Source organism: Oreochromis niloticus, linkage group LG15 (genome assembly GCF_001858045.2).
Source record: "Oreochromis niloticus isolate F11D_XX linkage group LG15, O_niloticus_UMD_NMBU, whole genome shotgun sequence".
Classification (NCBI taxonomy): Eukaryota; Metazoa; Chordata; class Actinopteri; order Cichliformes; family Cichlidae; genus Oreochromis; species Oreochromis niloticus.
Genome location: NC_031980.2, coordinates 21,330,074 through 21,355,740, shown reverse-complemented (window position 1 = coordinate 21,355,740; position 25,667 = coordinate 21,330,074). Strand labels below are relative to the sequence as shown.

Genomic DNA, 25,667 nt, shown 5'->3' with positions numbered 1-25,667 from the left:
TGTATCAGTACTCACTGGATCTTCAGTGATTCAAGCAGCTCAGTAACACTCTTTGAATTTGGGCAGAATAAAGAAGTCAAACCTAAATCAGACAGACTGAGTCTTTCTGCAGACTGTTCTCTGGTTATAAAGAAGGTCACAGATCAGGATGTTGGTCGTTACACCTGCAGACAGTTCAAAACAGCAACAGGATCACAAGAAGGTCCAGACTTTATGATTGATCTGTCTGTTATTAACGGTGAGTATTTACATCTTAATGTTTTCAGCTCAAACTGTCCTGTTAGAACAACAAACTGAAACACCACAATAATTATGATCACAGTGATGAAGTTCATTTTTCTATTGTTGCTTTTCTCTTACAATATCTCCATCTTCACCAGTGTATGTACATGAGAACAATGATAAAGCATCTTGAACAGCTCTGTGTTGACATATGAACACTGTAGACTCACAGTTGAGTGGCTGTATGAAGATAAAGAGAACATATCCTCAGACATGAGCCATCATCAAAAATGAGACTTGTTAGACTGTTAAACATCTCACCACTGTTTCCTCTCTGTTGTTGTTCACTTACTTTCAAGTCTTTTCTTACTGTTGGTGTCTTTAATGTTGTTATTGCATTTCTTTAGGTGAAGATGTGAAAACAACAAAATCAACAACATCAACAATTAAACCAACCGTGAAAATAAACACATTGACAACAAAAGAGGAAGTAAAGACATCGCTGACAACAACATCAAATCAACCAGACGGTAGTGACTCTGTTTTTTTAAAATCTGTATCGACTGTTTAGCTTCTATGAAAGATAAAATGAAATTTTATTACTAATATATTTTTGAACACATTTAGTTGATTATTAACATTTTCATTGCTGGTGTTTATTTAGAATATTTGATTTTGTATTTTTAAATAAATACTGCAGCCAGAAACTCCACAGTCCAAAAACACATCAACCGTCATCTCTACATGTTAGAAAACCGACTGTATTTATTAGATTTGAAATCTTTGGCTTTTGTACTGAACAGAAATTTGAAGTCTTTTCTTACTGTTAGTGTCTTTAATGTTGTTATTGTATTTCATTAGGTGAAGATGTGAAAACAACAAAATCAACAACATCAACAATTAAACCAACCGTGAAAATAAACACATGGACAACAAGAGAGGAATTAAAGACATCAGCAGGGACACTGACAACAGCATCAAATATTCCATCTGGAGGTAGAGACTGAATCTCTCTTTTTTTCGAAGTCTGGATGTCAGACTGAGACTTGACTATGTGTGGAGAAATTCAGTATCATGTTTAACATGTTTTAATAATCTCTCCAGTTCATTCAGGGTTTATCATCGTTCCTGTGGGTTTAGCAGCTCTCGTAATATCTCCTGTTACATTCAACATGTGGATAAAATGTAACGGTGAGAAAATTCACAGATGAGACTTTTACACATAAAAAGCTTCGAGTTTAACTGTTTACTCTACTCTTTTTTTATTATTATTTTGTCTTTTCAGGAAACAAAACAGAAATGGAAAAAACCGCTGTGAGTTTGAACACTCAATAGTCCTCTCTAACTTTATACAGCAAAATCTCTTTGTGGTATCTGTTCCTGTTTGACACGGTTGATATACAATGATAGAACATAATGAAAGATAAGGATATCCTGTGCTGACCATGTTCAACTGAAACTTAACTGTAATCATAAGGAATCTAAAGAAAATCACAGGAGTGAAAACATAAGTATGAATATCTGTCACGGTCCTGTGGGGGTGACCCAGTGTTTTGTGTTTTGAATTATTAATAGTCTTTTTTTTCATTATTATTTAGAATTTTTAGTCTCTTGGTTTCTGCGCTCTTCCTGTGATCCATGTTCCCTTTGTCTCCCCTGTCAGTCATGTCTCCTTGTTTCAGTGTAAAGTCCGTGTCTTCTTGTTTGACTTTGACAGTCTTGTGTGCCATGTTAGTTTTTTCCGTTTTCCTTCTTCCGGGTCTCGTTGCGTGTGGTTTCTCCAGCTGTGTTTTCCTCCTGTGTCTCATTCCTTCGTTACCTTTGTGTTCCTCTGTTTGTTGCTGGGTCGTCTGTGTTTCTCCTTCTGCTATTTCTGTTCTCATTGGCCCTCGTCTCAGATTTTCATGTTTCATATTCAGGCTTTTGCCTCGGGTTTAGATTCTTTATATTTGTTTCTAGTTTTTCCCAGTTTAGGTTTCTGTTAGTTTTTCACAATCTCCGATCGACTTTTGTTTTGGTGTTTTTTGCAGTGAAGGCTCGCTTTTTGTTAAACATTCTCCTGCATCTCTGTGTCTGCATTTGGGTCCATATTCTCTCCTCTTCATGCCGTCTGCCTCATCAGACGTGACAATATCAGAGAGAATCTAAAGTGTGTTGTGTTGTTTTCCACAGGAGCTTAATGATGAGGGTGAAGATGGAGTGAACTATGAAAATATTGGAGACTCTTCTGCTTCTGTCAGACTCCACTGATCAACAACTCAAACATCATCTCATCACATAAATTAGCCCACTGCTGTTGAAAACACTGTGTGTCTGTGTGTGACTGGGTCTAAGTCTGAGACTTGCTGAGCCTTGACACCTGTGGGACATGATTATAGAAGGTGAGGGTTGCTCCTCCCTACCACTCCCTTCCTGTCATTGGCCATGAGAACAGTTCTGAGCTCATGCTGGGATGGTTCTGGCTCTTAAACGTTCGCCATGCGAGCTCTTTCTGGGCCTCCCTTGTCATTCTTTCCTCCTTCTACTTGTGTCAGTACACGGTTGTCATCTGGATGTTTGGGCTTGTGTCTGCAGTATTCTTGGGGTGCTGTGGAGGGCCCAACTAAACTCTGTGTTTCTCTTTCACACACACACATGCAAGATTGTGCATTTTTCTGAGGTGCTGTTTGTTTTTTCTATATGTTTTTCTTACAGGTGCAACAGGTGGTGATCTGTTGAGTTGAACTATGTGTGCTGTGTCCTTTTGATTTTGTCTTCTCTCAATTTTTTCTTTTTTTTCTTTTTTCCCTTTCTCCTCTCTACCCCTTCTTACCTCTCCCTACCTGTCAGCTCTGGTATTGATCAATTACACATAAGTTAATGTGAATAACAATGAAAATGAATAAATCAAATAGAATAAAAAGAAAGACTAAGATAAGAAACCTATACAAAATTCATATAGCTACTCTTGGCAAAGCAAATGTGTTGGCACAACAGAGCATTCAGATCATGTTTCTGATTGTGAAAGCTGTCGGACAAGACAGGTTTAAAAAAAGGAAACAAAAACTACATTTTGATTTTATCTCATATTTAGCTAAAAACTTTTTCATGTACATTTAGATTTATCTAAAAAGTAAAATACCATACAGCAATTATTTATCCTTTATTTAATTATGATAAACAATCTTTTGTTTGTTTAAATTTGCTGTTGATGATTTTTATTAAAGGTAACCCACTGAGTTAAAAATGACAGGTTATTTATTGCTGTTTAAATTTTGTGTTATTTATTTGATTGTTAGTCTTCTTACTTTATTTTTATTCCTGAGGTGAGTTTTAATGAGATTTACAAGCAGAAACAGATATAATGATCCAAATTATAACTTCAGTTTCTAACTATTGCTTTTTTTGCTGTACAATAATAAGAATAAATGTAAATATGTTTGTGAAGAACTTTGTGTGTTTCTGAACTCTCTCCATCTCACACCTCACACACACCTGATCCATCCACCACAGACCACAGTACAATCTACCATCTATTATTGTCTCCAGTTTGACTTCCTGTTCTTTCATATTCAGTATTAAACTTTTACTCTGCTGGTTTGAACAGCTCTGTTTGTACTGAACTTGTATTATAACATTTCCAAACATGTGCAAACATCTGCTTTCATTCTTAATATTATTCTTCTGAATTATACTTACACAACATTAAAAAAGGTATAAAGACCTGCTGTGTGTAGAAACTGCTGTGAATCCTAAAGACAGTTTAGTGTCACATTCATCAGTGTGTTAACCATTTATCTGTCAGAGGTTCATCTGGTCATCATGAAACCTCCAGAGCTCTGCTGCTGTTGTACCCACATTCTCACCAAAACACTTCCCCTTCACTTCTCAGAAAGAACAACTTCAGAGGTTCAAAGAGGAACAAACACTCTCAGACCACTATCACATCTGACCTGTGTTCTTATCGAGCTGCCAACAGCGCTCACTGTGGCAGTGTCAATGTTTCATTGCAATCATTAAGACTCAGATTCTAGTGTGTAAATAATTTGAGTAATCAACTATTTCATGTGTGCAGACAAACATCATCATAAACCTATTTTCTAATAACAAACCCAACGTACAGAAGAGCTGCATTAATGTAAACACTTACCTCATCTAACAGTCTTCACACATTTAACTTCCTGTATTCTTTTATTGATCAACACATTTTCCACTGTTGAACAGTCCTTGAAAAGGGAAAACAGGGGAGTTTGCAAAATAAATTAAATATAAAAGTTATTAAATGTTAAAATTTGATATCTACATTGAGACAGAGGGGCAGATAGCGATGCCTAAAAGCTGAATGAACTGAATTAATTCAGCAAGAGGAAAGGAGTGATGTCACTATGAGGAAGTGAGCAGGAAGTTGATGCTGTGTTCATCTCTGAGACTGTCTCATTTGTGAACGTGAAAGCAAGAACAGAGACTGAGAGAGACAGAGAAGCACGATGGCTGCATTCACATGGATTCAAATGTCTTCATTACTGATACTGATGCTTCAGTTTAAAGGTAAGTGTACATAGAAACACATTCAATTAATAAACTGCATTATTATCACAGGTGTTACTTCTTTATTCTTCCTTTAACTGAGACAGTCATGATTAACGTTTGTGACTTGAGCTGATTCTTGGAAACTAAAGCTGAAACTTAAACTTGTGTTGTATTTAAAAAAAACTTCACATTATAAACATAACACTCATATTCATAACATTTTTGATGTTTCACTTTTCTCTCTCTTTTTCTCAACAGGAACAACTGAGCAACATCAAACTGTTCAAACTGTCACAGCTGGACGTGGACATGATGTTACTCTGCCTTGTAAAAATGTGATACAAGGTCAGCATAACTGTATCAGTACTACCTGGATCTTCAGTGATTCAAGCAGCTCAGTAGAACTCTTTGAACTTGGGCAGAATAAAGAAGCCAAACCTGAATCAGACAGACTGAGTCTTTCTGCAGACTGTTCTCTGGTTATAAAGAAGGTCACAGATCAGGATGTTGGTCGTTACACCTGCAGACAGTACAAAAATGCAACAGGATCACAAGAAGGTCCAGACTTTGAGATTGATCTGTCTGTTAATAACAGTGAGTATTTACATCTTAATGTTTTCAGCTCAAACTGTCCTGTTAGAACAACAAACTGAAACACCACAATAATTATGATCACAGTGATGAAGTTCATTTTTCTATTGTTGCTTTTCTCTTACAATATCTCCATCTTCACCAGTGTATGTACATGAAAACAATGATAAAGCATCTTGAACAGCTCTGTGTTGACATATGAACACTGTAGACTCACAGTTGAGTGGCTGTATGAAGATAAAGAGAACATATCCTCAGACATGAGACATCATCAAAAATGAGACTTGTTAGACTGTTAAACATCTCACCACTGTTTCCTCTCTGTTGTTGTTCACTTACTTTTCTTACTGTTAGTGTCTTTAATGTTATTATTGCATTTCTTTGTGTGAAGATGTGAAAACGACTAAATCAACAACAGTGGAGTTCACCACAAAAACCTCGTCAACAACAAAATCCACAACATCAACAATTAAACCAACTGGGAAAATAACAAACATATGGACAACAAAAGAGGAAGTAAAAACATCAGAAGGTAGAGACTGAATCTCTCTTTTTGCTTGTCTTGTTGTTAGACAACAAGGTGACTATGTGTGGAAAAATTCAATGTTTAACATGTTTTAATAATCTCTCCAGTTCGGTCAGGTTTTATCATCGTTCCTGTGGGTTTAGTAACACTGTTCATCATTGTTGTGGTGATCATCAGATGGAAGAAAATTAAAGGTGAAAACGATCACAGAGTAAAGTTTATGATAAGTTGACTCATAAGTAAACATCTTTTTTCCTCTTTTCAGAAAACAAAACACAATGTGGCAACAACACGGTGAGTTCAAATTCAGCCATGTCATTTATATCATCATCTATTAACTCTATAGTTTCATACCAGACTGAGCCTATAATTGGAGATTAAATATCGGAATTTCAGGAGCGGGACCACGCCTCCAAACACGCTCCTTCTGGTTCTCATGTATATAGGTTCCCTCAGTTCTACAAGCTGCTCATTCTCATTTACGTGCCCCACCCACCCTCCCCTTTTCAATTCTTTAACTTCTTTACTTGTGTTTCATACATTGGGATCTGTCAGGCCTGGGAGCCACTGCCAGTCCCCTTCGAGGCCTTCCCAAAACCACTAAAACGCTGTCAAACCTAAAATGAGGGCGTGGGCCCAGCTAGTGAAATGATCTTTAGCGATAAGTTCAGTGACATAAAGGTTCAAAGGAAGAAACAAGGACTGGGAAATACGTTGAATTAATTGATTAAATATTCTTTAGATTAAATTTGTTGTTTACATTGAGCAGATTTTAAAAATAAAACTGTATTTTTTCAGGGACTGAGCTTAAATCCTGCAGATACTCAGTCTGGTCCAGGATCCAGTCAGGACACGGTGAGATCACACACTACTCCCAGTGCAAAGTTAGTTTCAACAGAGAAGAGCAGAAACTATGATGTGATGAGGACCTGACGCTGAACTTACTTAAACAGATGTGAAACAAACTCGTTATAAATCCACATTTTACTGAGCAGTCATTGTGTTGTATTCACTGTGCAGGCATATGCTGATGATGGTGTTTCCTACGTCTCCATCAGCTTCACCAAGAAGACCAAGAATAAATCCAGGGTAAGAATTTGATATTCATAGAGATGGTGTTAGTAATAACTTCATGATTTTCAAAGCTCCTGTCAGGTTATGTCTTTAAGACGTTTTTGTATTATTTTCTTAAAGTCCCGTGGTGATGGTGATGAAGGTGACACTGTGACCTACAGCACTGTGAAAGCTTCCTCTTCACCTGCTGGAGTTTCCACTGATCCCAACAACCTCTACTCCACCATCAATTACGCAAGGAAATAGGATGTTAGTCATGCTAAGTTTTTTAACTATATAGATAGATAGATAGATAGATAGATAGATAGATAGATAGATAGATAGATAGATATTTTTTCAGTTCACTTATTAGTTTTGGTAACTCTGAGTCAAACATTAAGTCTGATTATGTTTACTTGAGAATACAAAGACTGCAGGATTACTTTTTCATACCACTGCATGTGCTCATAGATTCAGTGGATTACTTTGAACAAGGTGAACATTATAACATTGAATATTATTACATTAATATTCACCTTAAGGTTTCTTAAATCGATTTAGGTCATTTTTTAATTTTTTTTAAGTAGAATATAAAAACAAGTAAACAAAAAACTAAACCAACACAAAACACAACGTTACAAATAGTGTACTAGTGAAAATAACATGTCTGATTGCACATGCCTAGTTTGTGGGATTAATTTCAATGTTAACCAGAATCCTTAAATAGTAGTTACTGTTTCAGGGCTCTGGTGATGATGTCTTACTATGCCGTGCTGACCTGCTTTCCACCTTCATGGTACAGTAAGCAGAATCTGAGCTTTTGAATGCATGCTAAACTTTTTGCTATAAATATACCAACACTGCAGCAGTGCTTTCAATGATATCCTGTGATTATTGGAGTCAATACAGTGACATAAGTGTATGGGTAAAAGTACACTTTGGTCTATGCACAGACAAAGTATGTGATGGAACAGCATGGTTAGCAGGTGACACAGCAAATGTTCAGACTCACATTTATCTAACAGTGTTAGATAAATGAAAATATTCTGCACGTTCATATAAATGAATTAATGAAACACTTCACTAATATTAACATTATAAACGATCACAATAGTGATCTCCCTATGACTGTTTAATTCTGGAGCAATTAGCACTAAAAACAGAACTGTGTAAATGTTAGACTTTTCATTAGGCTGACATGTAGTAGTAAGTACAAAGTGTGAAGTATAAGTAAACTGTTTTCTTTTCCAGTTTCATTAGGAAATTTATGATTACTCACTGTTTGTACACCAAACTTTATGGTTCTTTCCCCCCAGTTTCTTAAATTCTTAAGGACAGTGAATTCAAGAAAAAAAAACAGCAAACAGACATTTGTCACCAGCTGTCTTCATGAGAAGTACACAGAAAGAAGAAGTGCATGATATGTATGTGGTCAGCATTAGAGGGTTAAACCTCCAGAGCTCTGCATATCCTCACCAAACCACTTCCCCTTCAGAAACAATACATACCAAAAAAGAGACAGGAAAGAAAATGTTCAATGGGACCACCAATAAATTTTAATGGGTTTTGTTGGTTGTTTTTGTGCGTTACTCTTTTCTGGCATCATTGTATTATACTCAATTGTATATAGCATTTCTATTCTATTTTATTCTATTGTATGTAGTATTTTATTTTATTCTATTCTATTATGTACAGTTCTGCACAGTATCTTATTGATATCTTATTCCAGTGGTTTTTTTTCTTCTAATTTTTCTATGTAACTTTGCACTGTCCACTGCTGTAACAAAACAAATTTCCCACACGTGGGACTAATAAAGGTTATCTTATCTTATCTTATCTTATCTTATCTTATCTTATCTTTTTCCTAAATGTTAGCACTGGTGACATGTGCTGCACATTCCCTATTTTATCTTTTATGATGGATAATATCTGCTGTATCTCGGTTATTGAGCTGGGAGAGGACATCAGTGACAGTAACTGATGTTTTATTACATAGTATGTTTTTTTTTATTTCATTTTTTGCAGTCTGTCTGAGACCTCAGAGCCCAGTATCAACTAGCATTTAATGTTCTCTCCAGTTATCCTTCCTGTTCTTTCATCTTCAATTTTAAATATTTAATTAATGTTTGAACAGTTTTGTTTGTACTGACCCTTTTCTTAAATAATGCATGAATGGCTCTCCTTACATTTCAGCTGTTATATGATTGCAAATTATACTCAGACAGCATTAAAAAAACAAGATAAAATGATCTAATATATGTTTAGAATTGTGTGAAAACCTCAACATAGTATATTCTCACACTCATCAGTGTGTTAACCATTTATCTGTCAGAGGTTCATCTGGTCATCATGAAACCTCCAGAGCTCTGCTGCTGTTGGACCCACATTCTCACCAAAACACTTCCCCTTCACTTCTCAGAATGAATGACTTCAGAGGTTCAAAGAGGAACAAACAGGTCTCAGATCACTAACACATCTGATCTGTGTTCTTATCAAGCTGCTAACAGCGCTCACTGTGGCAGTGTCAGTGTTTCATTGCAATCATTAAGACTCAGATTCTAGTGTGTAAATAATTTGAGTAATCAACGATTTCATGTTTGCAGACAAACATCACCATAAACCTATTTTCTAATAACAAACCCAACGTACAGAAGAGCTGCATTAATGTAAACACTTACCTCATCTAACAGACTTCACACATTTAACTTCCTCTTTTCTATTATTGATCAACACGTTTTCCACTGTTGAACAGTCCCTTTAAAGGGAAAACAGGGGAGTTTGCAAAATAGATTAAATATAAAAGTTGTTAAATGTTGAAAAGGATTTAGCACAAGTACATTAAGACAGAGGGGCAGATGCAGATGTCTTCAGATCTGTATCATACAGATTCAGTAAGAGGAGAGAAAAGGAGTGATGTCACTATGAGGAAGTGAGCAGGAAGTTGATGCTGTGTTCATCTCTGAGACTGTCTCATTTGTGAACGTGAGAGCAAGAACAGAGACTGAGAGAGACAGAGAAGCACGATGGCTGCATTCACATGGATTCAAATGTCTTCATTACTGATACTGATGCTTCAGTTTAAAGGTAAGTGTACATAGAAACACATTCAATTAATAAACTGCATTATTATCACAAGTGTTATTTCTTCTTCCTTTAACTGAGACAGCCATGATTCACTTTTTGACTTGAGCTGACTCTTGGAAACTAAAGTTGAATCATAAACCTATGTGGTATTTAAAATAAATGTTACATTATAAACATAACACTCATATTCATAACATGTTTGATGTTTCACATTTCTCTCTCTCTTTTTCTCAACAGGAACAACTGAGCAACATCAAACTGTTCAAACTGTCACAGCTGGACGTGGACATGATGTTACTCTGCCTTGTAAAAATGTGATACAAGGTCAGCATAACTGTAGCAGTACTACCTGGATCTTCAGTGATTCAAGCAGCTCAGTATCACTCTTTGAACTTAACCAGATTAAAGAAGCCAAACCTAAATCAGACAGACTGAGTCTTTCTGCAGACTGTTCTCTGGTTATAAAGAATGTCACAGATCAGGATGTTGGTCGTTACACCTGCAGACAGTTCAAAACAGCAACAGGATCACAATAATATTCAGACTTTACGATTGATCTGTCTGTTAGTAACAGTGAGTATTTACATCTTAATGTTTTCAGCTCAAACTGTCCTGTTAGAACAACAAACTGAAACATCACAATAATTATGATCACAGTGATGAAGTTCATTTTTCTATTGTTGCTTTTCTCTTACAATATCTCCATCTTCACCAGTGTATGTACATGAGAACAATGATAAAGCATCTTGAACAGCTCTGTGTTGACATATGAACACTGTAGACTCACAGTTGAGTGGCTGTATGAAGATAAAGAGAACATATCCTCAGACATGAGACATCATCAAAAATGAGACTTGTTAGACTGTTAAACATCTCACCACTGTTTCCTCTCTGTTGTTGTTCACTTACTTTCAAGTCTTTTCTTACTGTTGGTGTCTTTAATGTTGTTATTGTATTTCTTTGTGTGAAGAGCCGGTAACAACAAAATCAACAACAGTGAAGTTCACCACAAAAACATCATCGACAAAAAAATCCACAACAACAACAACGTCAGAAGAGACATCAAATAATCCATCAGCAGGTAGTGACTGAATTTCTCTCTGAATGTCAGACTGACAGTTGAATCTTTGTGGGAAAATTCAGGATTATGTTTAACATATATTACTAATGTTTTCAGTTCAGTCATGGTTTATCATTGTTCCTGTGGGTTTAGCAGCACTGTTAGTTGTTGTGGTGATCATCATATGGAAGAAAACTAAAGGTGAGAAGACTCACAGATTAAAGTTGATCATAAATGGAAATAAGAAAGTTTTAATATTTAAAATAAATATCTGGTTAAATACAGTTTTGTTTTTCATTTCTGTAGCTTATGATTATTAAAAACAGAAAAAAACATTGATTTTTAATGGGGAAGTTAAAGAATTGTTTTTCCTTCTTCAGAAAACAAAACACAACAGAGCGACAACACTGTGAGTTCAAATCTTCAAATACTCAAATGCCCTTTTTTTGCTCCTTACCAGAATCATTTTATACCTTTAGTTTTTAATTCAGTTCATAAAGTGAAAAGGATAAAGGGAAAAACCAGTGATATAACTTCAGCTGGCAAATAACTTACATCAGTTCCTCCTGTAGTCATTTAAGTTTTCTTCAGGTTAAATTTATATTACTGAGCAGTCATAATGTTGTCTTCACTGTGCAGGCTGAAGCCGATGATGAAGTTTCCTACGCCTCCATCAGCTTCACAAAGAAAACCAAGAGTAAAGACCGGGTAAGATTTAGATATTCATAGAAATAATGTCAGTAGTAAGTTCAGACTTTTCAAAGGTCTCGTCTTTAAGAAAATTTTGCGATGTTTTCTTACAGCCCCGTGTCGATGATGATGGTGAGACTGTGACCTACAGCACTGTGAAGACTTTCTCTCCACCTGCTGGAGTTTCCACTGATTCCAGCGACCTCTATTCCACCATCAACAAACCAAAGACATAGTATGTTGATCATGAAAGGTTGCATGTTGTTTTTCTTGATGCTGCATTAATGTTTCGATTGTAGAGTAACTTTCTTTTCATTTTTTTTAAAGTAATATGTAATATTGTGTTTAGTATATAGATAACCACCATGCAGCAAACACTTTTTTGTAAGTTTAACTCAAGTCAGTACAGACAAGGTAGTTTATTTAACTGCTGAATTAAGTCATGTGAGATGTTTTTAAGTAAATAACTTGTTGTTTTCTTAAGCACATTAGTAGATCTAAATCTTCCCATTCCTTAATTTTTTAAATTTAAATGCCTTAAACATATTCTCATCATTATCTATGACAGTATTACATTACACACCAAACACGATAGGTCGTTGCGAAAAAGTCATCTTAAAAAAAGCAACGTGAAAAAAATGAAGTGATGATGAGCTAGTCTGCATGTTTTTAAACAACAAAAGGAAGAAATGGAGAGTCTGGGTTCATCCAGTTCTCACACGCAGGCAGCAGCAGGGAGATTTTCGTGGTTTTTATCCACAACTCGAAGCTGCATCATATTCACACATTCCAGGATGTCAGTGAGTCAGTTTGAGTGCTTGTTAGCAGAGCTGGGGCTTCATCTGAGAAGGCAAAGAAATACTTTCAGAGTAAACTGAGTCAGAGCAGCGTGTAACTGTGTGTCTGAGATAAAACAGAAATATTTGACTATTTCTGTAAGTCTGCATAATCAGTATAGTGATCACATCCGTTTATCCGTTCACAAAAATCAGGAAAAAAAAATCGAGCTTGGTTCCAAAAACTGAATGCTTCAAACTGAAATTATTATGAAACTACAGCTGCATTAAGAATAATTGAGCACAGATTAAGATTCACACCTTTTTCTTTTCTTTTTCTTAAAGCTCCAGTTTCTGATTTTTAATTTTACAATTAAATGCAACACAGATCAAAATCACTGGTTGTTTTAATTTTTTCATCTCTATATTTAATTTTTATCTCTCCTCCTTTGTACTTCTTGAGCTTTGAACTCAGTTCAAAAGATAAATACAGACAGATGTTATCCTCCATATTACAACTTCAGTAGTTTCTGCAACTACTTCTCTTTGTGTTGCCTGTATTATAATAAGAATGAACTAAAAATAAAGAGAAAAAAAACAAAATAGGGCGAGAGGCAGGGTAAACCTATTAAAATGAACAAATAAAACAAAGTGATCTGCAATGGTGTAAAGAGTTTTGATCTCTTTCACGTGTGGACAAGCATCACCATGAAAACTGTTTTCAAAAATAAACTGTCAACAAGAGCTGCAATAATAGACACATGTCAACTAATTATCTTCACACATTTAACTTCCTCTATTCTATTATTGATTATTTTCCACTGTTGTACAGTCCTTTAAAGGCGTTATAAGGGAGTCTGCAAAATGCACTAAATATCAACCTAAAGCATTTTGATGTGTTTTTTTCACTCATTTAATATCCATGTCAAGAGAGTGAAGGAAGTAAGGAAGCTTAAAAGTAATGAACTGAATTCATTCAGCATAAGCAGTGATGTCACTATGAGGAAGTGAGCAGGAAGTTGATGCTGTATTCATCTCTGAGACTGTCTCATTGGTCAAAGTGAGATTACACTGAAAGCACGATGGCTGCATTCACATGGATACAAATGTCTTCATTACTGATACCGATGCTTCAGTTTAAAGGTAAGTGTACATAGAAAACACATTCAATTAATAAACTGCATTATTATCACAAGTGTTACATCTTTATTTTTCATTTGCAGCTGATGCTTTTTCTTGCGAGATGACTCTGATGACTACTTTGGTCACAAAAGTTTTGCAGTGACTGAGTTTAAACCCTGCAGACACTGAGCCTGGTCCAGGAACCAGTCAGGAGACGGTAAGATCACACACTACTACCAGTGCAAAGTGTTATGTTTAGGTCAACAGAGAAGAGGCAGGAACCATGATGTGATGAGTATAAGCTGAAAATGAATTTGCTTAAATAAATGTGAAACTCACCTGTTATAAATCCACATATTACTGAGCAGTCATTATGTTGTCTTCACTGTGAAGAATGAAGATGATGATGGTGTTTCGTACGTCTCCATTAGCTTCACAAAGAAAACCAAGAATAAAACCCAGGAATGATTTTGATATTTACAGAGATGATGTTAGCAGGAAGCTTGTGATTTTAAAGCTCCTGCCAGGTTTATGTATTTAATAACACATAATGTTTACTTATAGTCATGTGGTGGTGATGATGATCATGATGATGATGATGGTAGCGACAGTGTGACTTACATCACTGTGAAAGCTTCCTCCTTTCCCACTGGAGTTCCCACTCATCCCAGTGACCTCTCTTCCACCACGGACAAACCAAAGAAACAGTATGTTGCTAATGAAAGGTCGCGTGCTGTTTTTCCTTGATGCTGATGAATGTTTGTTTGATAGAGTAACTTCCTTTTTCTTCCCTTTGAAAAATATATCTGGTATAAAGTTATACACATCACCTGTCATGTTTTTAAAAAGAAAATTCCTGTTGTTTAGTTTAAGCACATTATTAGAGCTAAATATTCATCTTTAATTTGATGCCTTCACAGAGCGCTTTGATTAAACTACTTCATCTCAGCTGTTACAACATGTAGCGTCTCAGTTCAGTAAACTCAAACAGTCTCTGCAGTTGGTTGATTTACTTTCTACAGTTTGATTAGTTTGTTTTAGTTGTAGTTGTAGTTGTTATTAACCAAACTCCTCAAGTAGCTGTGACTGTTTTAAGGGCTCTGATGCCAACAGACTCTGAGCTTTTTTAGTCCATACTAAACTTTCTATTATAAATATACCTGTATGTGCACTGTAAATATGATCTGTGTTACTGAATGACACAGTTTACAGTAGTTTATTATGTGTCTTGTTTGCTGCCTTTATTCATTATATAAACATAATGTTGAGTATTTTGGACTTTAGTTCTTGTTATAGTTTAGTCTCAGTTTGACTCTTGAATTTGTTCCCTTAGAGTTTCCTGTCACATCTTCTTGTGACAATTTTCTTATGTTAAGTTCATTCATGTGTCTGTTCCCACATTTAGTTATGGTTCTCACTTCCTGTTTTATTGTCTTTGTGTTTAGTTTTACTAATTAAATTGTCTTTGATTAGTTTCACTTACATTTCATCAACCACCTGTATTCACTTCCTGTAATTATGATACTCTCGTTTATAAGTAGTGTTGTCTTTCTTTCACTCTTTGCCTTAATGTTTCTTATCCTGCCTGTGATTTCACAGTTGGTTTTGAAATCTGTTTATTCTATCAGTGGACTTTGTATTTTGGACATTTCATCAGTAGAAATAAAGGCTTTTTAATCACTCAGTCTTTTGTGTGCATTTCGGTCCAGAAATATGACTATAATTACTTTTTTCTTCAGGTAAAAGCAACTATTTAGTAACTGCTAAAAGTACTAAAGAGGGGGGTGTAGGGGAAATTTTAAATCATAAACAAAATGTTTTGAGTAAACCTGAAACAACCACAGTCGGGCAGAAACTTAGCAGAGAGAAACTGCTTCTAGTTTAGTTTAGTAAATGTCATCTACAGATTTCTGTCCAGTGATATGAGGTCTAGTACATGTGTACTCATTGAATTTATTTAAAAGGTTTTTAAATCACTCTTTTTAAAAAAACAGGAAATGACAGCATTGTTGTCAGGTGACATAGTAAATGTACAGACCCACACATGACACACCACTGCAAGTATTTTACTTGCTGATATAAATAAATTAACACTTCACTACCTTAGGATTAATACAAACACATGAACCATGACAGTAGTGATCTTCCCAAAGTGATGGTTTAATTTTAATTTTATCTTTAATTATGTCTCTTTATATTGGCTGTATGATAATAAGAATGAACTAAAGATAAATAGAAAATATATGTAATAATATTATTGCTTGTTTTGCAGCAGAATTAGTGCCTATAAATCAAATTACATAAAAAAAAACAAGATAAAATGATCTGCTATGTGTTGAAAATGATGGGAAACCTAAAGAAACTTTAGTCTATTCCTCTTTGATGTGTTAACCATTTATCTGTCAGAGTTTAAGCTGGTCATCATGAAAGCTCCAGAGCTCTGCTGCTGCTGTACCCAGATATTGTCACCAAACACTTCCCCTTCACTTCTCAGAAATAAATGACTTCAGAGGTGCAATGAGGAAGCAGCAGGTCTCTGACCACTAACACATCTCATCTGTATTCTTATCTAGCTGCTGCTAGAATGCTACACATTGAACTTGGTAACTATAAGATATAAAATATATATATATATATATATATAATTACAGATTAAATATAAAAGTTATTGAATATTTAAAACACTTTTAATCATTTGATATCAACATTAAGAGAGAGGGAGATACAGATACAGATGCTTAAACACTATGAATTGAAATAAGCAAGTGAAGTGAAAAGGAGTGATGTCACTATGAGGAAGTGAGCAGGAAGTTGATGCTGTATTCATCTCTGAGACTGTCTCATTTGTGAACGTGAGAGCAAGAACAGAGACTGAGAGAGACAGAGAAGCACGATGGCTGCATTCACATGGATTCAAATGTCTTCATTACTGATACTGATGCTTCAGTTTAAAGGTAAGTGTACATAGAAACACATTCAATTAATAAACTGCATTATTATCACAAGTGTTACTTCTTTATTCTTCCTTTAACTGAGACAGGATGCACTTTTTGACCTTAGATGACTCTTGGAAACTCAAGTTGAAACTTAATCTTGTGTTGTGTTTAAAATAAACTTCACATTATAAACATAACACTCATATTCATAACATATTTGATGTTTCACATTTCTCTCTCTCTTTTTCTCAACAGGAACAACTGAGCAACATCAAACTGTCACAGCTGAACGTGGACATGATGTTACTCTGCCTTTTAAAAATGCGATACAAGGTCAGCATAACTGTAACAGTACTCGCTGGATCTTCAGTGATTCAAGCAGCACAGTAGCACTCTTTGACCTTGGGCAGAATAAAGAAGCCAAACCTAAATCAGACAGACTGAGTCTTTCTGCAGACTGTTCTCTGGTTATAAAGAAGGTCACAGATCAGGATGTTGGTCATTACACCTGCAGACAGTACAAAACAGCAACAGGATCACAAGAAGGTCCAGACTTTATGATTCATCTGTCTGTTATTAACAGTGAGTATTTACATCTTAATGTTTTCAGCTCAAACTGTCCTGTTAGAAGAACAAACTGAAACACCACAATAATTATGATCACAGTGATGAAGTTCATTTTTCTATTGTTGCTTTTCTCTTACAATATCTCCATCTTCACCAGTGTATGTACATGAGAACAATGATAAAGCATCTTGAACAGCTCTGTGTTGACATATGAACACTGTAGACTCACAGTTGAGTGTCTGTATGAAGATAAAGAGAACATATCCTCAGACATGAGACATCATCAAAAATGAGACTTGTTAGACTGTTAAACATCTCACCACTGTTTCCTCTCTGTTGTTGTTCACTTACTTTAATATTTTTTTCTTACTGTTGGTGTCTTTAATGTTGTTATTGTATTTCTTTAGGTGAAGATGTGGCAACAACAAAATCAACAACAGTGAAGTTCACCACAAAAACATCATCAACAAGAAAATCCACAACATCAACACCGTTAGAAGAGACATCAAATAATCCAGCAGGAGGTAGTGACTGAATTTCTCTGTGAATGTCAGACTGACAGTTGAATCTTTGTGGGAAAATTCAGTATTACATTTAACTTATAAGAATAAATACTGCAGATACTCCACAGTCTAAAAAAACACTCAAACATCACCACTACATGTTAGAAAATTGACTGTTTTTATCACATTTGAAATCTTTTGAGTTTTGCATTGAAAAAAAAAGTTGAAGCCAAAATATTTTTATTATTTTTAGATTGTCTGTATTTACTGAGATGCATCATTGTATCTGTGGGTTTAACAGCACTCTTACTATCTGCTGTTACAGTCAACATGTGGACAAAAACTAAAGGTGAGAACATTCACAGATGAAACTTTATAAATAACAAGCTTTGAGTTTTACTGTTTGCTTTAAACATTTTTTTTTGTCATTTCAGGAAACAAAACACAGACTGAAGAAAACACTGTGAGTCTGAACTCTCAATTTACTCTAATTTTTGTTACTGATACCGGTGCCAGACCTAGGGGATATCTGGGTCAACAGCAAGTGTTACACAGACTAAGGAGCAGTGCAAACCCATTCATATAAAAACTGTGGATTAATAGAGAGGACACCGAAGCAAGTGTCTTGCTCAGGCCGGAGCTCTTTTATTTCTAAGCTACATTCACTCATTCACTCATGTACACAGTACAAATCAAATTAATCCCAATTATTCTCCAAGTAAAAATACATTTCACTAACAAGAGTAAATGAAGTTATTTAAAGCATTCTTACCAAACCAAAAAAATGTAAATGAATTCAGATAATTTAACCTATATTCAGGTCTTGAAGCTGAAGGTCTTGAAGTGCTCCATCTACTGACATAATGAGGTATAGAACAGGTCACAATAATAAAAAAAAAAAAATGTTGATGATGTTTGATTTTCCAAACATAACCATTCCAACCATACCAAACGTACCATTTTTGAACCTATGCATTAAGACCTATGCATCTTTAGAAATCTCAAAAATGTAACAGAAATATTAACACAAAAAGGAAAATATCAGAAAAAAGTATCATAATGTATGAATATGAGAGATAATCTAAGGTGTGTTATGTTGTTTTCCACAGGTGGATAATGATGAAGATGAAGGTACAGTGAACTATGAAAACACTGGAGACTCTTCTGCTTCTGTCAGACTCCACTGACCAACAACTTCAACATCAACTGATCACAGAAATGAATCCACTGATTTTTTTTAAACATTTCCATTTTGATTTTATTTAATATTTTGAAGCCAAATCTTTTTCATGTGCAGTTAGTTAGCTAGTTAAAAATAACTTAAACTCTGTGTGTCTGAAACTGTTTGTCCACTTACATAAAGAAAAGACTCTCAGACTGGGAATGTTGCATTCAGAAGGTTGACTGAGAAGTCGAGTTTTGATGAAATAAACTGCTTCAGACATGAAGGGGGAGGCCAACATAATCAGTTTAACAGATTCTTTGTTGCTCTTTAAATTTATTTTGATGTATTTGATTGTTACTCTTTATCTTTATTTATGGCACAGTAACCAATGTTGTTTTCAATTTTATGACTTTACTGTCATCTGTAACTATTTGTCTTTATTTTGGCTGTATAAGAATGAATTTTTTTTAAAGATTGATTTTTGTGTTTGTTTTCTTGCTCTGTTTCTCTCTGACTCCTCACACACCTGAACCACAATATGCTACAAGCTAGTCTCGATTATTCTCTCCAGTTTGACTTCCTGTTCTTTCATCTTCAGTATTAAACCTTAAACTAGTTTGAGCAGATCTGTTTGTACTGAACTCTTTGCTCTCTTTTTGCTGAATTTAAAAAGATAGAAGCAGATGTTGTCAGGGTCCTGGGTCCCCTGACCCAGCATGTTTAATTCTTTATGATTTTTGTAGTATTGTGCTTGTGAGTTGTATCGTTTCTAGTTTCGATCCCTTGCCCTTCGTGTTTCTCTGTGTCCCCTCTGTTCTGTGTAGTCTGTCTGCATGTTGAGTTTCCCTCTGTGTCTTTCGGTTCTTAGAGTCCTCTGTCTTATGGTTTATGTCTCTGTGTTTCTTAGTTGCTGTCTCCACTGTGCCAAGTTCGTGTCTCTGTGTCATACTTCCTGTTTTACTTTGAAGGTCCGGGTCTTATGTGAATGTGTCCTGCTTTGCTTCCTTGTCTCGTCAGTCCTGATTTCTCCCAGCTGTGCTCTCCTTCTGTGTCTCATTCCCCTCGTTACTTCCCAGTGTATTTAAACCCTGTGTTTCTCTGAGTCAGTGTCGCGTCGTCCCTCTTGCTGTGTGGATCTCCCTGTGTCTCCCCGTGAGTCTTAGTTTGTTATTTCCCAGTTTAGTTTAGTTTGTATGCCTTTTTTCCCTGCCAGCCAACAAAGCTGTGACTTTGAGTTTACACCTTGAGTCTGAGCGCCTGCATTTTGGGTCCTACTCCTGCCTGCCACACTGCACTCCTTGACAGATGTTTTGTGAGTTCTGCTTTTCAGTTTCAACCCATTGTTCTGGCGTGTGCTGGGAGGCGGAGCTTCATGGTTGAATCCTGGTTGTAATTTTCATGTAATCTGCATCCTGCAGAATGCTTGAACAACCAATAAGCTGGTTAAGAGTGAACTTCTTTAAACCATTCCAGCGAGAGCGATAACAAGACAGAGCAAATAAAAGCTGATTGAAGTTGAAAAGCAGAGAGAAAAAAATGACAAAAATAACTTATAAGAAAAACTGCAAATGTAAACTGATTTTAACAAAAACCAAGAAAAAAAGACTTTTATTCAGTCACTGGTTCCTTTTCATTTTCATTTTAAATGTTTCAATGCCAGTTTTGTTTTTCGTTTTTTTGAGTACCAAAATCAGGTGTCACCTTTCTTTATGCATAGACAAAAACTAAAGGTGAGGAGATGGAAGTGTTATTCAAATGAATTTTTTTTAATGTACAATTACAGGTAACACACTGAGCTACTGTCATGGCCTCTCTCTGTCATGTCCTAACAAATAAATTCATAAACCTTTGTTTTTCAGTGCAACACTGCCACCTACTGGTGTAGGAGCTACAGAAATGTTGGACAGATGAGAAAGGAGAGAGTGCAGCAGCATGCTTATGATGCGTGGTGAAAGAACAATTTGTTACCTCTCAATAGCAAAATACTGATGGAGTATTGTTGTCAGCCTGCTGGATGTTAAGGCCTCTGTCACATGAGGAGGATACAGAGCCATTTTCCAACTGCTATCAGGCTGATGAGTAAACTGTGACCTGATTATTTATCATTATATCGACAGACGTGTTCATTTTTGTGTTTTGCACATATCTAAAACATGACGTTTTATTGTGTTTCTTTTATTGTGATCAGCTACTTTAGAGTTTTGCAAACAAATGTTTTTCACCTATTTTTAATTATTGCAAATCCATCAATAAAGCTGAATGTGAATGAGTGGATTCCCATTCATTTCCTATGGTGGTCACTCACCACAGATGCAACAAGGTTGATTAAAACACTCAAAATTCAGTGAACGAGGTGATCATCACTTTTATGTGTTCAAGTGCGTAGTGTGGAGGATGTCATAAGGCCTTGAGGCAATCAGATGTAAAACACAATATTTATGAGTGTTTTAAGTTGTAAATCGGTCAAATTTGACCCGAACACAAAAGGAAGGTTTTAATGACAAATAATATTTCCTTATACTCATTTGGTGGTGATGATGATGGTGGCAACACTGTGACTTACATCACTGTGAAAGCTTCCTCCTCTACCTGAAAAGTTTCCACTGATCCCAGTGACCTCTATTCCACCATTAACAAACCAAAGAAATGGGATGTTACTCATGCAAGGTTACAAGTTGTTTTTCTGGATGCTGCATGAATGTTGGGATGATGATAGTCTGCTGCTTTATAAGGTGCTTTATAAGAAAGCCTTTATAAGAAACTGTTTCATAAGAAAGCCGTCTGTAAAGTAAAACATCTTACTATTCATCCTTGATTGAAGAAAATAAGAACAACTCTCGGTTTCTCTTCAGCACTGTAGCCAGGCTGACAGTCAAAGCACTGTTGAGCTAACTATTCCTTTAACGTTAACTAGTAATGATTGACTGATTCACGAGCTGCTTCACAAATAAAATTTTAACCATTAGAGAAAAAATTACTCATAATCATCTCACAGATGTGACATTATCTACAGCTACTTTCAGTACCATTGATATTCATTTAGAGCAGCGGTCCCCAACCCCCGGGCCTCGGACCGGTACCGGTCCGTGAGTCGTCTGCTACCGGGCCGCGAGAGTTGAGGTTCAGGTGTGAAATGTATGGTTTTCAGGGTTTTTATCGGTTTTCAGCGTTATTTTGTTATCGTTTTTATCGTTAACTCGGTTTTCCTGGGTCTTTTCACGTGTGATATGAATAAATCTTCTTTTTTTCGGTACCGGCACTAGTTTTATATTGTTATATTTATCTGCGACACCTTATTGCCGGTCCGTGAAAATATTGTCGGGCATAAACCGGTCCGTGGCGCAAAAAGGTTGGGGACTGCTGATTTAGAGTCTTTTTGTACAATTGATCTTTCTTAATATGTGAATCTCTCTGATCCAAGTCCACTTGCATCTGGCGACCTTCAGCGGGCCCAGGTCCGGGGTTGAGGGGCTTGTCCTCGGCTTGTCCCCCTCCCGGACAAATGCGGATGAAAACTGACGCTCCTCTTGGTTCGTGAAAGGTTGAGCGTTGATGGATTTTCTTTAGTGCTCAACTTTCTCAGCTAGACAACTGAGGACCTGGTTGTGTCTCCATGTGTATCTGCCCTGAGTAAGGCTAGTCCTACAACCAACCAAGATGTGCTTGAGTGTGGCTGGGACTGTACACAGGGGGCAGGATGGGTCCTTTCCAAATCACAGCTGCAGATTTATTGGGGAAGGCAGCACATCGTATGTCACTCGGATGATGAAACTTAGTCTATTAGACTCCATTCCCCAGAATTCACTCAATGAGAGTTTCCTCTTTTCAACACCGGATAACACACACCAGTTAGTTAAACTGCAGGAATGTCTTAAAGACATAAAGAACGGAAGTGAAATTTATTTCTTCAAGAAAATCATAGATATGATGTTATCAGAGACAGTAGGTCATCTAATTTGTGGAGGATATTTAACACTTGTGAAATTGGGGCAATAGATTTAAGTGACCACGCATCTGTGTACCTGTCTGTTGATTTAACCTGCAACCAAAATAGAACAATTGGAAACTAAATTCAAGCATACTCACTGGTCCTCATTGTAAAGAACAGATTAAGAGAGATTCACTTTTACTTGAAAATTAACAACAACGCTGAAGTATCCCCTCCCATTCTGTGGGATGCCTTAAAAGCTGTCCTGAGAGGGAAAATTATAGCAATATCCTCTTATAAGAAAAAGATGAGAAATAAGAAATTAGAAGACTTACAAAATAAGATAAAAGAATTAATGAAAAATCACAAAATCACCACTGTTTCCTCTCTGTTGTTGTTAACTTACTTTCAAGTCTTTTCTTACTCTCAGTGTCTTTAATGTTGTTATTGCATTTCTTTAGGTGAAGATGTGACAACAACCAAATCAGCAAAATCAACAATTAAACCAACATCAAAAATAACAAACATGTGGACAAGAAAAGATGAAATAAAGACATCAGCAGGGACACTGACAACAGCATCAAATATTCCATCTGGAGGTAGAGACTGAATCTCTCTTTTTTTGAAGTCTGGTGATCTCTCCAGTTCATTCAGGGTTTATCATCGTTCCTGTGGGTTCAGCGGCGCTCTTAATAATTGTTGTGCTGATCATCAGATGGAAGAAATCTAAAGGTGAAAACATTCATAGATTAAAGTTTATGATTAGACTCATAAGTAAGCTTATCTTTTTTTCTCTTTTCAGAAAATGAAACAAAATGTGGCAACAACACTGTGAGTTAAAATCTTCGATTAATCAAGTTCTTACTCAGCCATGTCATTTATGTCATCATTGTTTAACGCTATCGTTTCATACCAGACTGAGTCTAAAAATGACCTGTGGTGATGAGTTCAGTGACACAAAGTTTCAAAGGTTCAAAGGAAGAAACAATGACCGGAAAATAAGTTGAATCTGTTAATTAAATATCCTTTGGGTCAAATGTGTTGTTTACATTGTAAAGATTTTAAATATAAAACTGTATTTTCGCAGCAACTGAGCTTAAACCCTTCAGATACTCAGTCTGGTCCAGGAACCAGTCAGGACACGGTGAGATCACACACTACTCCCAGTACAAAGTTACACTCAGTGTTATGTTTAGTTTCAACAGAGACGATTAGAAACCAGGATGGGATGAGAACCTGAAGCTTAATTTACTTAACCCTCTACTGCATAGCGTTGCCCTGAGGCAACAAACCACATTTTCTGGCCTCACACTGGCCCTTCAAAAAAAAACCCAACTGTTTTTTAATCAAATAATGCTACCAGGCACATCTTTTGCCAATAAAATGATGAGTTGAAGGTGGTGTGACTATCATTTGGGGGGGGGGGCTTTCTGCAAGCTGCACTACATGAGAGACATCTCCATTAGGATGTAACATAAAGATCACTATTTTACATGTTTATAGTGAAATAAATGTATCTAAAAAAATACTTGTATGTGCATGAATATGTTAAGAAGCATATTTGATTGTTTGTTCTACTTTTTAAAATTTATTTATACAGTAAAACTGTTCATTTTGATTCGTTGCCTCAAGGCAACACTGCGCAGTTAGCCCAATTTTTTTCAGGCAATATAATGCATTTGCATATGTGTGTAGAGATGTGTTTGTGTGCATTTATATGATCCTAGTCAATGTTTTTTACTTTACAATCTACTGATAATTACAGGACATGGACGTAAAATCCTTTTATGGAAGGAAACCAAAGGAATGTGCGCTTTCTGTCCTCAGAAAGTGAGGACAGTGAGCTATCATGGAGTGACAGTGAAGTAGAGGAGTGGATCCCTGAATCAGGTTTGAAGGACACTTAGGAGCTCAGGGGTCAGGGGTCAGTTGGTAAAGTAACTGTGTCTGTGTGTGTGTTAGTGTGTGTGTGTGGACGTGTATTACTTATTGTTGTGGGGACACAAATCTGTTTACACACTCACATTGTGAGGTCTCGCCTAATTTATGGGGACAAATTGCAAGGTAAATCACTCAATTTTAGGGTGAAGGCTTGAGTCGGGGTTAGGGTAAGGTTAGGTTTAGGATAAGGTCAGGGTTATGGTTAAGTTCAGGCAGGGACTTGTGATGGGTGTGTAGTGGATTTTTGTATGATATGTATAACTATGTAATTATATACTCTATATATCTATGTGCACTGAACATATATATTTTAACTTTCTTATAGAGTCTTAAGCACAAGACATTTTTGCTTCATCGAGGTTTATTAAGTTGGTACAGTAGCAGGGCAGTTAATGCTGTTGAGAGTTCGCCTGAATAACTCACTCTCCAGCTCTGGTAACTAACCTCCTCCAATACACACTCCACGTCTTTCATGCAGCACAACCAAAACAGTAACATTGTAACAGAGATCCTGAACACATCACAATAAAATATCATACGATATAAACACACACACACACACACACACACACATACGCACACAATAAATGTTACATGGTAGCAGAGATACTGAAAACAACATAATGAGATCACTGTCATGTACACACACACACACTATAAACCTACACTGGAGTGTTTATTTTTATGTAATGCATTTAACTCATATATTTGATGTAGTTAGGCCAAGTATTATTCACATTAATATCATAAGATTATCACAAAAACTATGCTACTTGCTGTACTAATGTGTGACCTTTGACCATGTTGTGACCTATTGTCAGAGGGTAAAGCAAAGGGTTAACCTATTGGTGTCACTTTGGACCGGGCCCTCAGCCAGCGCCAGGTGTGAACTCTGGCCGGTATTTGACCCTGCACCTGCTGTTCCTGGGTGCGTGGGAAAGTTACCCAGCAGCAGGGGGCGGGGATACTGGTCCCTATATTAGTGGACCAGAGG

At 36.2% G+C, this 25,667-nt stretch overlaps 1 protein-coding gene and 2 long non-coding RNA genes across 3 annotated transcripts in view; all 3 read left to right on the top strand.

Annotated features, from left to right (window-relative positions):
* Positions 1 to 25,667, top strand: part of LOC106097546 (mucin-3A) — a 326,173-nt gene that overhangs the window by 35,702 nt on the left and 264,804 nt on the right. Inside the window, exon 4 of the mRNA XM_025899271.1 lies at positions 630 to 752. Within this exon, the coding sequence (XP_025755056.1) occupies positions 630 to 752 (123 nt within the window). The remainder of the gene's footprint in view (positions 1 to 629; positions 753 to 25,667) is intronic.
* LOC109194800 (uncharacterized) lies at positions 11,171 to 12,777 on the top strand. Its single transcript, XR_002056539.2, has 4 exons — positions 11,171 to 11,246; positions 11,426 to 11,454; positions 11,685 to 11,753; positions 11,849 to 12,777. It is a non-coding gene; the product is annotated as an uncharacterized LOC109194800 (long non-coding RNA).
* LOC112842537 (uncharacterized) lies at positions 18,072 to 19,282 on the top strand. Its single transcript, XR_003214348.1, has 2 exons — positions 18,072 to 18,102; positions 18,749 to 19,282. It is a non-coding gene; the product is annotated as an uncharacterized LOC112842537 (long non-coding RNA).